Here is a 14,860-nt window from a genome sequence, read left to right as displayed (position 1 = left end):
AGATGGATCAGACTGAAGCACTAGAAGGAAGACATTTCATAAGTCTGCTCTTCAGCAGATGCTGATAAGAATGAATGGCTTTCTAAATAGTGAACTCCCTGTCTTCAACAATATTCAGTTGGAGATAGATTGAGCTTGGCCTGGGCTCCATGAATAGAGATGTTGTGGAAAGAATCTCTTCTGCTGAAAGCTAAAGGACATGGTACCCAAGATCTTTCTCACCTCTAAGACTAATTCTGTCTGGATTTTGGAAGTCATCAGCGTAGAAATATTAGCAAATCATGAGGCTGTGAGACCCACAGAACAGGAGAGTATAAAAATATTTTGAAGACATCCAATCAGGAGACATCCTCACTGTTTCAAATCATCATTAAGATCAGCTGCTTTTATAAAACAACATATGGGCATGTCCAAGGGTGTGATATCCATGTCTACCCATGTGTGGTCACATCAGTCAAACTCAAAATATTTAGTCATCTCGGGGCCTCCCCAGGGGCGCAGCGGTTGAGCGCTGAGTTGTGAAGCTGCCCGCAGCCTCTGCAGCACCTGTTCGATCCCCGGCTCTGCTCCACGGCCACCCCGGAGGAGGGTCCCACATGGTGCACAGACCTCTCCTGCCGCCTGCTGCTCCCCTCAGAAGTGTACTTCCGTCCTTCTGCCTGCTCTGCTCCCCACTCTGGTTCTGGTGAATTCTCTCACCCTCCCGCGCTTCTGACTGTACTCAGTGCTTGTATAAATAAATAAATAAACAAAACTTAAAAAAAATTAAAAAAAAATATTTAGTCATCTCAACTCCATGTGACTCACCTACAACCACCCTTCTTTGACAAGGATTAAAGTACTTTGATCAAATATTATTTAAGCATTAAGCCTGGGGATGCAAAAGCATGTTCTGGCCTTTAGGAATGTATAATGTAATAAGATTATATATATTTTTTCTTTAAATTTTATTTTTATATTTCCCATACAATTGCAATCCCCTTATTTTGACCCCAATCCCTCCTCTCCCCACCCCTCACCATCCATAGAGTGTCTCTGGTTCATAGTTGTTTGTTGATTTTGATTTTCACTTTCTGTAATGAGATTATATATAGCTGAGTCAGCCTTTGGCAAAAAAATTGGTAGATCATAAATTACTTCGTAAATCTCTTATTACACAAATTACAAAAGAATAATTTTTTTAAAAGATTTGTTTATTTATTTATTTATTTATGCAAGCACTGGGTACAGTCAGAAGTGCGGGAGGGTGAGAGAATTCACCAGAGGCAGAACGGGGAACAAAACAGGTAGACCGGCAAAATACACTGCTGAGGGGAGCAGCGGGTGCGGCAGGAGAGGTCTGTCGCGCCATGTGGGACCCTCGCCTGTAGCCGGGGATCAAACTGGTGCTGCAGAGGCTACGGGCTGCTTCGCAGCCCAGCGCTCAACTGCTGTGCCACCAGGGGAGGCCCACAAAAGAATAATTTTGATCAGGTTTCTCTACCTCCATAAATATCTTAGGTTGGGTGATTCGTTGTTGTGAGGATCTTTCTTGTATATTGCAGCATGTTTAGAAGCACCCCTGGCCATTAGCAGCCCACAACTTGTGACAATCAAAAATAGTTTCCAAACATGTCCCAATGCCCCTAGGGTCAAAATCATTTCCACTTGGGAACCACTGGTTTAGATTGTTGTGTATATAGATTTTGGTTAATAATGTTATAAGAGGTCTTAGTTAAATAATTCCCTGAGATATATTGAAATTATTTCTTTTTACTGTCTTTTAATGAGAGTGAGTTTATTAATATTTATTCAAAAAAATACTTGTGTCCTTTTGAGGTATTTTAGCTGCTGGGAGCATTAATAATTGAACAGTTGTTCATACAATATTACTTGTTACATATGAAATAGCTGGAACCAAGAAAATATATGTGCATACTTAAATGCAAATAATACTGTGAGCTGCATTCAGACTTGTCCCTATGTTAGATATCTTAAGCAGCCTATGCACTAGGAATACAGCCTTGTTCTGTCATTATCTCAGCAGGATAAACATGTCCTTGTTTTATGTAAGTGTTCAGATAACCTGGAATTTTAAAGAAGCAGTTTGGATAAGCAAGGTTATCTTGTATCTAATATTTTCTAAGCACTATTTACATTATTAAACATGTTGATTTGATGTTGTGTGAATAGCATTTGCAATGCTAAGAAGGAACTGTATACTTTATTTTGGTACAACTGAAGAAATAGCTGGATTCCAAAAACTGGTACTAAGTAAAAATGCATCTACATTTGTCCCTGCATTACTTCAAGATAGTAATTAGTCAGTCATTCAAAGACTGGTGATCACTGTGTCATTTTTGTTCCTCTAGGAGAATTTACAACTTGCTTAATTGGCTACTCCATCTCCAATCTGAAAAGTCAGCAAATTACTCTGGCAGAGTCTCAGAGTGCTAAGAAATTAAAGGCAGTAGTCTTTGGAAAGGGAAGTCTAACAGAGCACTGAAAAAAGTTAATTCTGTAGAGAGAAGAATGATTCCTAAGTTCAGGGTCTGTTGAAGTATAAAAGGTATCTGGAAAGCACCCGATGTAGTATTTCTTGGAGTGTGCTCTTTCCAATACAACGTCAGGTGCTATGAAAAAGAACCCTGATACAAAACTGTGTGAGAGAACCCTTATGGTAAGCAACAAGAACCAGTAGACCAGTTCTTCACTACAGAATCCTTAACATGCTACTGGACATTTCATATCTCCAGTAGGATTTTTGGGAGTATGTAGTATTTCGCTTAACGTTTGGCTGTAAAACCATTTTTCCACAAAGCACCTTACAGATCTAGCATTTCATGGAACATTTCTAGGGAAAGACTGATCAGCCTAACCTCCTCATTTTACAAATGAAGTAACCGAGACCAGGAAAGGTGAACTGGCTGTCCAAAGTTCTCCTAGAATAGCAAGATTTTAAATGGTGAATGGCAACAGAATAATTATATAATTTTCTGGAGAGAGAATCATGGGTTTATTGGATAAGTCTTCCTCAAAGAAAGGGGTCAGCAAACCTTTTTTGTAGAGGGTCAGACAGTAAATGTTTTACTGTGAGCCATATGGCTGTCTGCACAAAATGTTCAACTTTTTATAACAGAAAAGTAGCCTTAGGCAGTATGTAAATGAACGGGAGTGTTTCCATCTAACTTTACTGATAGGAACAGAAGGCAGGACTGAAGTAGCAAGTCTACTAAAGTTGCCACCTTTGTGCTAGGACAATGTTCTGATTATTTATCATTGCACAGTAAACTATCCTAAAACTTAGTGACTTCAACAGTAGCCATTTGGTAACAATCTGCTGGCAAGTAACCTGGTCCCTTAAGCAGGGATGGCTCCTCTCACAGGGCCTTTGCCTGTGATCTCTCCAATAGGGATACACACTTCTGACACAGCAGTTCCCAACTCTCAAAGAGCAAGTATTACAATCTGGTCAGCTTAGATACTGGCACAGTGTCACTTCCACACATTCTGCTAGTTTGAGGAGTCACAGAGGCTGCCCCAATTCCAGGATAGGGAACAGAGACTCTCCTTTTTTATGCAGGGACTGTCACAGAATTTGTGGGCATTTTTAAATGTGCCCCAGACAGAAAGATGAGCTGGGAGAATAGGCTACTGAATAGTTTGGTTCTGGAACCAGGGGAAGGGGTGGGGGGGGGGTCCCTGTGATGGGGAAGGGGTGGGAAATGACCATACTCTTCTCTCATTGCCCACTCTGCACTCACTGAAGAAAAGATGGTTTAGAGACAGAAAAGGGCCTAGGGGACTAGACTATCTCATTTATTTATTTATTTTTTAATGCCATCAGCTTGAATTTTTATTTGGAATATCGATCTCTACACTTTAGTTTTAGATTTCATTTTGCTTCTACCAGATATTGGTATCCTTTTCCTTTGGAGAAGTTGAAAACAGTACATTTTAAGAAGGCCAAAGTTCGTATTATCCCAGTCCTATGGTAATAAGAGCTATATACTGCATGGTGAGAAAAGCAGATAGGCAGACAATTGAATTTATAACTGAAATGTAATCCTTTGATCCTACTTAGTTACAAGCTGGCTTGTGTTACCAAAAGCTGGCCCCGTGGTTCTTTGAGCTGTGTAATTTTGGTGCCTATAAAATCACATTGATCACTCGCTCTCTAGAGGGGAAGTCATCCTCCAGTCTAGCAATCCTCTAACATTACAGTAACCATAGTCATTTTCTCCTATCACCCTTTCTTTCCCATTGCTGAATCGACTCTGATTTATTCTATTAAACACAAGCGCTCTGAATTGAATGGTAGTGCCCAGTATCCTTGATGGTATTGCTATCACAGCAGTAATTTTCCACTGCTCTTTTCTAGTAATTTTATTTAAATTATTTAGAATCACGTGGATGCACCCATCTATTTCAAGTACTGACCCCATTGGTACATCTATTATTACAGAGCCTCTGTATGTTCACAGTCTAATTCATAATACTGCTTTTGAAAAAGAGAGTAACTGATCTCAGATGATTCCTTCATGAAACAAGGCCACATAGGATCTAGTTTCTCTCAGTCCAAAGGAGATATATTCTTGTTACAGGGCTTTCTGCTTCCCAACTTGGATATACAGAGTAGCTCGCTCCATTAATGCTATGATTTAAAGCTCTGGGTTAATTTGACCAAACTATAGCAATGGGAGCCTTTTCTGCAAACAACAGCACTGGTAAATGTTATAATCTTTGAATAAGAATGGACAGGATGGAGGGGTATGGTGAGGAAAGTGTGTTTGGGTTCACATAGAATGTCAGATTATCAAGAGAAAGGAACTAGACGATCAAAGTCACTATTTACTTGTCTTTATGCTTTTGCCACCAGTTAGTGGCAAGAATTCTAATTGTCTTTCCTGTTTAGCTTGCAAACATGGAAACCATGCCTGGGACTAACTGCTTGAGCCAGTAATATTGTAATCTTTCCCGACTATCCTTTATTACTATAAGACCTCCTAGATCTTTTAAAATCCCTTTAATTTAGAGTCTGGTTTCCTGTCACTCATTGACTAGCGAGTTAAGTACTTAGGACTTCAAAACTTTGAATAGTATAAAGAAGTGCAGTTTTGATGTGAAAGAAATACTGTTTATCATTATTATTACATATTTTGCTATCCAGTCATTTATTTTACCTTTTTAGCATTTTATTTTAAATAGTGACGGCCATTTTTTTTTTAAATGGTGACAGTTTCAGGGTCTCTGCATTGCAATAGCAAAAAAATAAAAGTATGTAACTCCTATTATTTTTTTTCCCAATCTGGAAATAGATGCCCTGTATGACGTCTTATCTATACACAACAAATAAATGCCAAGCAATGCATATACCAGGGGAAAGCTTGTATATATTGGCTCATTTGGTTAGTTACCAATTATTAATGCAACAACTTTTTTAAAAAAGTAAAATTAAGTTGCAAAATTAATCTATTTTATAAACTTTATTTTAAAAAGTTAAATAACAACTTCCTAGATAAAACACATTAGAAAATATATGTTTGCTATAAAGTATCTATTTTGCAGTGAGAGAGAAGAACTTGCCCACTCTCTCTCTATATCTTCCCTCCCAAAGCAATGTAAAAGAAATAAATAGAACTTTGTCCAATCTTCAATTTAGGAACTGAAAAAGACTTTCTATTATATAGAAACCAATGTGATTGACCATTACAGTTTTCTCCAGATTTTTCCAAATTTTAGTACCAATGATCTAAAGTACCTGAAAACACTTTATCCTAGGCAGACTGGGATGTCTGACTGCCCCAATTCAGGTGCCTTCCCTGGGAAAGTATGTGACACTCTGTGAATAGAAAACCAGACATATCATTAATTACCTACAATTTTTTCAAAAGGTATTTCAGGCCTTCATTTCCATTTTATTCAAGTATTTATTTATTCAAAATTCTCCGTTTTCCTTCTCTGTCATTTTAGTTAACTGGACCACTAGATAAGCTAGAGGTTTCTTTTTCACTGCTGCTGTTTACAATGTTTTCATTTTTAATTTTCCTGAAAGAGCTCATCCAGAAAAAGGGCCTACTGTGCCTGGTTTTCTGATGGTTTGTTTTTATATCTCTGTTCACTGCTTATTTGCCTCAGCCGCCACATTATCTCTGCCCACCTCTGGCAAAAGAGTGTCAGACTCATTCCCTGTGGCAGCGCTTTGAAAACAGCTTTTATCTCCTATAGTCATCACCAGGGTCGTGGTATCACTGAGGGCATGGTTGTTTGCTGCTTATGACTGTCCTATTACCCACACCTTCCTTGGCTGATGAGATCACTCCCTGAATCCATATCCCACAATGGAGATCACTCTATTATCAGTAAGGCCCTAACTAGACTTGGACCTTTAAAATTATGAAAAATTGGCAAAGTTGGTTTGCATAATTCACAATTCAAGGTTACTTCCCTTGAATTTCATGTATAATTAATTAAGATTTTATCCCTTATACTCATGTTCCAACACTCTGGTCTAATCAGCTGTGTTATTTCTAAACAGTAATTGTCACAGATATACAGACTGTGAAATTCTTCTTTGTTGAAAATAAGCTGCATATGTCAGTATTCATTCAGAAATGGAAATTTGCTTTTCTCTGTGTTTTTGAAAGCCTAAAATCAGTTTCAAATCTTCTTCCATCATATAGCGTCTTTTTAGCAGTGCGAAAGCATACTTTCCCAGAAGTGATTGAGGCTTAAGCAAACAGCTATGTGCTGAAATATACAAATTTTATCCTTTGGCAAAAAGAAGTACTTTATTAAAATTACTTATAGTTAAGTGTCTTTTTTCTTAAAGATTTACTTATTTATGCATACAAGAAGTGGGGTACAGGCCAGAGGTAGGGGGTGATGAGAGGATTCACCAGAGACAGAGCGGCGGATGGAACAGGCGGACCCATTGAAATACACTGCTGAGGGCAGCAGTGGGTGAGACAGAAGAGGTCTGCTGTGCCATGTAGGTCAGCTCCCTGGGCAGGCATCAAACTGGTGCTGCAGAGGCTGCAGATAGCTTCATGGTGCTGTGCTTGATCCCTTGTGCCACCAGGGAGGGGGCTTATGTATCTTTAATTATGTCTATAGTAGTGACAATGTAACATGTGGCACAACCAAGAAATATAAACCAGATTCAAATAGCATTCTGCAGTGGGCAATACTGAGCTGGTTTTTTGCTCTCTTGGCTTCAAAATCCTGGCTGGGATAGTCAAGAACCTGGATCCAGGTGTCCCTGAAGGCTTCTTTGACTTGGGACTTTATTAAAGCAGGAGAATGACTTGTTGAGACAATACATTGTTGAAACCCCATTATAGAATGAGGCTTATATAGTTGAATTATACAGTCAACATTAATAAAATGAAACAGCAGACTCCAACTCACAGTTAAGGATTTCTGAAGTTTTAGCCTGGGGTGCCTGACAGTGGTCCTTTGCTTTCTCCAGTTTCCCTTTTCTTCTTCCTGTGACTTCTCTCTGAGTCTATGGCACTCTTTGCAGTGGGACTATTAGCATTGTGATGTTTATATCAGAGCATTATGGGCAATTCTTGGACTCTATAACTGTTGAAAGTTTACATTACTGAGGGAAGGTGGCTTTTGATTGTAAGAGACTGAAACCCTCTTGAGTTACTTCAGTAGAAAAGGGGATTTATTGCAAGAATATATGTTGGCAGCAACTGCAGGAACTAGATGTTTTCCTAATCTCTCTCCCATTGCATCTCTTCTTCTTTATCTGTTTTATTCTCCTTCTTCTACGGATAGAATTCTTTGGCTTACTTATAAATTCCCCTCCTAAGTTCAACTTTCATGTGTCTCTCTGGACCTTCTTCTAAATCTAGATTGCTAAGCTGCAGCTCTGAACATTAACTTAGTGTTTATGTCCTAAATTAAATGTCTTTATTGTCCTAAATTAAATTCCCAGAGTGACATGTTTTTATGTATTTTTAATGCTTGTGTTTGCCAGCAGATAGTATGCTTTGTGAGCATAGGGCTGATGTGTGTTCTTTTGGCATTGTGTGCCCACATTACATAGCACAAAACAGGTACTAAGTAAATATTTTATGAATAAATAAAATATGCAAAAAGTTATCTGAAATCTAATAAATATTTTGTGAAGGGTAGGTTTCTGCATGATTTGAACTGGCTGAATCTTTTCTCTAACACCAGTTAATTTAATTGAAATCATCCTATTCGTTTCCTATTTGCTGAACATTTCTCATGGCTCCAAGGACTTTCAAACTAGTTTTACAAATTAGGGTCAAACTATTTATTTAAGAACAATGTGATGAAAAGATTCAAATGGTAGGTATTGGGGGAGAGATGGTTTCCATGGTGACTTCTGCTTCAAGGAATCTTCACACTGATGACAATGAATCAGCTGACCCACCACAAACTCAGAGTCATCCAGTTGCTTAACCAATCATGCAGCCACAGTATCATACTGGGAGGTTCTTATTTTGGTATAAAGAGCTCCTAAAATAGGTATGTGGTGGTGGGGTTGATGAAGAGGGAAGGTAAGGATCCAGCTGTTGAAAGTTAGGAGTGTGCTATACCTAGGGAATGACTTTTTTCTTTTGAGCTTCTGTGGTTTTCTGAGTGTCCCTCCAGAGCACTGGAGGGATATGTCCTGTCTCTTCCCATCCACACTGCAGTGAAGAGGAGCCACCCCTTCCTTTGAGGAGGAAAGAACGCTTCCTGATTATTCAGCAGATATTGGACAACATCCTTATAGAAACATGACTTTTGTTCTTCTTTCACTATTTCACATAACAATTTTCTGGTAGCAGAAATCACTGTAATGTGCTTTTCTAGTATTAACACTAAACCTCCTTCCTGTATTGTTTCATCATAAGACATTTTTTTTTTTGAAGATTTATTTATTTATTTATACAAGCACTGGGTACAGTCAGAAGGACAGGAGGTGAGAGAATTCACCAGAGCCAGAGCGGGAAGCAGAACAGGCAGAAGGACCGAAATACACTGCTTGGGGAAGTAGCGGGCGGCAGGACAGGTCTGCGCGCCATGTGGGACCCTCGCCAGCGGCCGGGGAGCGAACTGGCGGCGCTGCAGAGGCTGTGGACAGCTTTGCAGCCCAGCGCTCAGCCCCTGCGCCACCCGTGGAGGCCCAAGACGTATTTATAAGATATAAACCATAGTGGCGCAGCGGTTGAGCGCTGGTTGCGAGGCTGCCCACAGCCTCTGCAGCGCCAGTTTGATCCCCAGCCATCGGCGAGGGTCCCACAAAAACAAAAACAAAGATATAAACCATCATCACAAGCATTCTGAGTATTATTCCTTTATAATTGTTACTTTAGAGGATGAAGTGTTTATTCCAATGATATGGTCATTGCCCAAAATATTTTTAGAATATTCTGGACTGTTTTAGAATATTTCAGTGCCATTGTTTTGTTTTCTCTCACATTCTAACGTCTCATTCAGCTCCATAGCATACATCTCTGTTTTCACAATATTCTACTTAAAACATTTTTATATTTATCTTGTCTTTTTCTTCTTAGCAATGAAAGATCCAGATATTTAATGGGTCTGCCATTTTCTATATCAATGTTCACATTAGCACATGGGTAACTGTGCAAGTTTTCACTTGCCTTTAACTTTAGAAATTGCATGTATAGACCATCAATTTGTTTTTAGTGACTAGATATTTGAAACACTATTATCTGCACTAAGTGGAATTTTAGGTTTCATTGCCTAAAACCTAAAGTATAAATGAAAGGAATTTGTCTTGTCATCTGCAGGAAATGTTTGATGTCATATTGGATGAAAATCAGCTGGAGGATGCGTGTGAACATCTAGGAGAGTACCTTGAGGCATACTGGCGTGCTACCCATACCACCAGCAGCACCCCAATGACCCCACTGCTCGGAAGGAATTTGGGCTCAACAGCACTTTCACCATACCCCACAGCAATTTCTGGGTTACAGGTATCACTCTTCACTTGTGTTTTTACAGTCTTAACATTTAAGATTCTGTAAGGAACTTGATTAAGATGGGAACTGGGATTCTTATTAATCTGAAGAACCATGTGTGGGCCTTATATATTAAAAAAAAAAAACAAACTAAAATGTTACTTCATCATGATCTATCTTGGATGAAGTTACCCAGACAGTAACCTTTCCTTAGAGTTTTACTCTGTGCTAATTTATAATGGCTTTTATTTACATTACTCCTTGCATTATGCATTGCTTTTACAAGTCACTTCTTAAGAATTATACAATGTTGGCAATGCCATGTACCATGATTAGTTAAATATAATATTTTGAGACACACAGATTTTTTTTTAAGATTTATTTATTTATTTATACAAGCACTGGGTACAGTCAGAAGCGCGGGAGGGTGAGAGAATTCACCAGAGCCAGAGCGGGGAACAGAACAGGTAGTCTGATGAAATACACTGCTGAGGGGAGCAGCGGGCGTGGCAGGAGAGGTCTGTCACCTGTGGGACAGTCACCTATGGCCGGGGATTGAACAGGCGCTGCAGAGGCTGTGGGCAGCTTCGCAGCCCAGCGCTCAACTGCTGCACCACCAGGGGAGGCCCCGACACACAGATCTTTTAACCAATCCTGCCCCACAGCTGCTGGGCTTGCCTTCCTACCTTGTTCAGTACAGAACATGAACATGAGCAGAGATGCTGTGTTTGGAAACAGCAACAGATCCCTGAGTTTTCTTGGGGATGTGTAGGAGTTCATCTTGGTCCGTGGCTATGGCAGGTACTACAATATAACTAGGTTCTCTCCTTTGCTCTTCCATTGCTGGGCTCGGAGCCAAATGTGGGGAGTCAGAAGCATTATGATACAAAGTGAATCTTGCCTTTCTAAATCAATCATTATTTGCTGTTTATCATGCAGCTGCTGGAACATAGCCAAACCCCCAGCTGACTAAGGAGCATGTAGTCAATTGAACCCTCTTGTATCATGACTAGTTTTGTTTTAATGGGCTATAATGCTCCTCATAATTGTAGATCATGTAGAGTTAACTCTGAGATAAATGGCACTCTTGGAAATGCTATTATAACTGTATTACCCTACTACAAAATTGCATCTTTCTAAGCAGAAAAATGGACATATAAATGAATAGCTGTTGAAGCTAGAAATGAATATGGGAAATGTGCTATTGTAAAATACAATACATATGTATGCAACAGGACTATTTTTTTGCCTTATTTCACTGCATGTATGTGTATTTCACTGCTCCAGTGTGGCTCCACTCACTCGTTTGGATAGCTCTGAATTGTACCTGTAGCATGAGAAACAGATGCATGAAGCAATATGCTTCTCTAACATATGTAAACATGAAATGTACCACTTTGTTTATGAATATCACCCTCTCAACTCATCATCTCTAAGACACTCTTCTAGAGTGGTTCTCCCAGTTTCACAGATGAGTTAATGTGGTATCCTTTATCCTATGGCCTAGTTTTCCAAATAACCACAGGCACTTACTTATTAGACTCTTGACTGTGGTTAAAAGTACAGGCTGTGACAGTTGAATGAGTTTCCTTCTGTGTGAAGTTAAGTTAATGCATCAGGGTCCTTGGATTCATGAGGATTTTGTTTCTTAACAGAAGTGATCTACCTAAGCAGGTAGACACAACTATGATACATATTTCCAATGATTTGAAGAAAAATATCAAGTAACATTATCTGAAATATCAAAAAGTATATGAAGATACTAATTTCAGTTAATGGTGTTGGAAGAATTTAGTTTATATTGGAAGATTATTCTTGCAAAATATTTCAGTTGAGAAAGCAAGATTTGCCACTGTTTCAGTTGGCTCCATAATTATCCACTATACTTTTAAAGTTATGTTGCTAAAAGTCTTAGGTTTATGTAGGATGCAAAAGAAACACATTATTTTATTGGCAGCAAAAATTATAATTTCATTAAAAATATTTTTAAAGGTATAAGAAATATTCAGCTAAATAAAGGTGAAGTGTGTGACTTTAGAAGGGAAAAGATTTTATCAGTGTAAGAGAAGCATCATAGCATAGATGCTATGCTGAACTTTAACTTATTTCCCAAAAGCAAAATAATCCTCATTTTTGCAATGGAAGTGGAATTATTAGGTCTTCCCAAATATATTAAGTTCCATTCAGTAGTTAACTTTCAATTCTATATTTTTAATAGGCAGCCTGTTTAATCATGTAATTTAATTCATTAACCATCTATACTTAGGCATCTTCGTAAGTTATGCCCTGAATAAATAAGACCAGATATTTTGAGCTGGCTATTTATGTATCAAAATGCTTTTGAGTGAGATATCTAACATCTTATTGTGCAGATCCTAGCATTGTACAAACATTTGTCTGTTCTAAGTGATTGAAGTTGACGTTATTTAATTAATGAACTATGGTATTTTTAGAGTCAGCGTGTGAGGCACAGCAACCACTCCACAGAGAACTCTCCAATTGAAAGACGAAGTCTAATGACCTCTGATGAAAATTATCACAACGAAAGGGCTCGGAAGAGTAGGAACCGCTTGTCTTCCAGTTCTCAGCATAGCCGAGATCATTACCCTCTTGTGGAAGAAGATTATCCTGACTCTTACCAGGACACTTACAAACCCCATAGGAACAGAGGATCGCCTGGGGGATATAGCCATGACTCCCGACATAGGCTTTGAGTCTGCAGAAACAACTACAAAAATTCATCTGTTGACAATTGCCATAGCACTGCTAGGATAAACCAATCATCTTAACTTGGCAAGTACAGCACAGTATTTATTGTGCTTATGGGCTGATGTCATATGATGCTAAGTAAGGGCAAACAAATGTACATTATGCCCTTCAGTCTAGATGGATATTAGATGCCCAATCATATAGATATTTTTAAGTGCAACATTTACATAACAGTACCTTTTGTTTTCTTCATTAGATTTAGATGTCAATTTGTAATTTAGGGTACTTATCAAGGCACATATAAAATAATTTCCCATGCTGGAAATTCCAAATGACCAGTTCCAGTTGGAACCAATTTATAAACCAATTCCTGTTGGAATTTGGGTGAATTGACTAGAAAGTCTACTTGAGCATGTTGCAATCAATCAATTAAAAAATCTGAAAAAAAAATCTAAGTAATAAGAAAATCAAAATGCCAATAGGAGCCAAAACCAGCTGTGGTATTTATTTGCTGGAAGCTAAATTTACACTTAAAGTTGGAATGTAAACATTTTAATATGTGTTAATGTTGCCAGAATGGCTTTTCAAACTTACCAAATGTATTGATAGTGCCAAAAAAAATCAAATTAATGCAGAAATTATAGTCTTCTCAGATTTTAATATTTTTATTTTTCCCCTGGCAAAGCTGTTGTATTCAAAGTGTTTTGCTTTTTGTTTAGTCACTACTGTTAACTTGTTTGAAGTTAGCAAAAAAAAAAAAAAAAAAAATGTCTTTAGCGGTGAGAAAGAATAATAAAGAGAAGCCCAATTGTGTCTCTTTAGATGGTTATGTGAAATGGAAAATGGGGTGTTGTTTCCCCTTTAATCAATCTGAGCACAACTACATACATCCAGGAATCTGAAATCAGACAGTAAAAAAATGGACATAGAGCCTCCTGATTTCAAAGCTAAACATCAGCACAATTGAATACTTCCCATTGTTCCATTCAGTCTTTGTCTTTGAATATCTGAATGTTCTAGCTTTTCACCAAATCTTCATAATTTTGCTAAGGCTTTTCAGTTTACATGGACACATTCAATTTTGATATTGAAAACTGTGTTCATACACAATGATTAATTAAAAATGATGAGTTAAATAGTTTGCAATAAAAAATAAACTTGTAGGCTCAGAATATATTTGATCACTAAAATTATAGCATTTCTATTATAAAGTACTATGAAGAATTTGGAGATTGAGCTGCCTTATTTTTAATGAACACTCCTCTTCTCCTATTACAACTTCCCAGCTTTTTTCCAGGGACTATTCTTATGGAATGAGTGACTTTATGCATTATAATATCAAGGAAGTCTTAGAATCAATATGATCCAAAAAATTATTGAAACTGACCCCTTTATACAATACACAACTATCTTTAGGAAAAGTTTCTTGTTTCTAAAAGTCCACAATGTGTGCATTTTCCTAAAGCCCCAAAAAGCCCAGCATAAAATTTCTACTGGCACATGTCATAAAATCTTTTTTGGGAAAACAACAATAATTCAACTTCTGTTATCTTATTTTTCCCACATGCTTTCAATATTTAAGCTCTCAAAGCATGCATCCATTAAATAATTTTCCTGACCATAAAAATAAGTTCCATATTCTTGATTAGTCATACATATCTTGAACCATACATACCTCCCCTTGTATTCATTTTCTTCATTATGAACTTGTTTAGCTGATAATGAGGATGCCTATAGTTATATAAGTTACCGCAAATATTTGATTCAACTGAAAAATGTGGGCTCAGTAAATTCTAAAAGTTAACGTGATACTGGCTTGTGAGGTTCTTTTGTCATGTAGTGAAGCTTATAGAACTTTCAGTTAAGGCATTTAAAGAACTGTATCCATTAAGCACTTTAATAAACATATAACCTGCCATTACTGAATACTTTGTTAGAGCACAGAAGAGCATTTTCCAGCAAACAAAAACATTTTTATTACATGTACAGCACATATTTGCATGAGAGAGAACACATTAGCCAAAACATTTTTCTATATGCTTTACGGGTTTCTTGTTTGTGCGTGTTAAAGTATTTAATTGCAAAGAGTGCACCAAGGTGTATAAATTTAGACTAGACAGCTGTTCAGCTTTTTTTGTAGTAGCATTAGCAATCTGGTCATTTAACTACTTTAAGATATTTACATTTTATGGCAGGTAGCTGTAACAGCACTAACATAT

The 14,860-nt window shown here is 37.8% G+C and overlaps 1 protein-coding gene across 3 annotated transcripts in view; it reads left to right on the top strand.

The window, feature by feature from the left end:
• CACNB4 (calcium voltage-gated channel auxiliary subunit beta 4) overlaps positions 1 to 12,646 on the top strand; it is a gene marked incomplete at both ends in the record, with an annotated part of 227,641 nt that extends 214,995 nt beyond the window's left edge. For all 3 annotated transcript variants that reach the window (XM_084237967.1, XM_084237968.1, XM_084237969.1), the window contains 2 exons: positions 9,762 to 9,947; positions 12,386 to 12,646. In XM_084237967.1, the coding sequence (XP_084094093.1) occupies positions 9,762 to 9,947; positions 12,386 to 12,646 (447 nt within the window). The remainder of the gene's footprint in view (positions 1 to 9,761; positions 9,948 to 12,385) is intronic.
• Between the last annotated feature and the right edge of the window lie 2,214 nt (positions 12,647 to 14,860).

Source organism: Talpa europaea, assembly GCF_964194135.1.
Source record: "Talpa europaea genome assembly, chromosome: 1".
In the NCBI taxonomy this organism is placed as follows: domain Eukaryota; kingdom Metazoa; phylum Chordata; class Mammalia; order Eulipotyphla; family Talpidae; genus Talpa; species Talpa europaea.
This window is presented reverse-complemented; position numbering and strand designations above follow the sequence as displayed.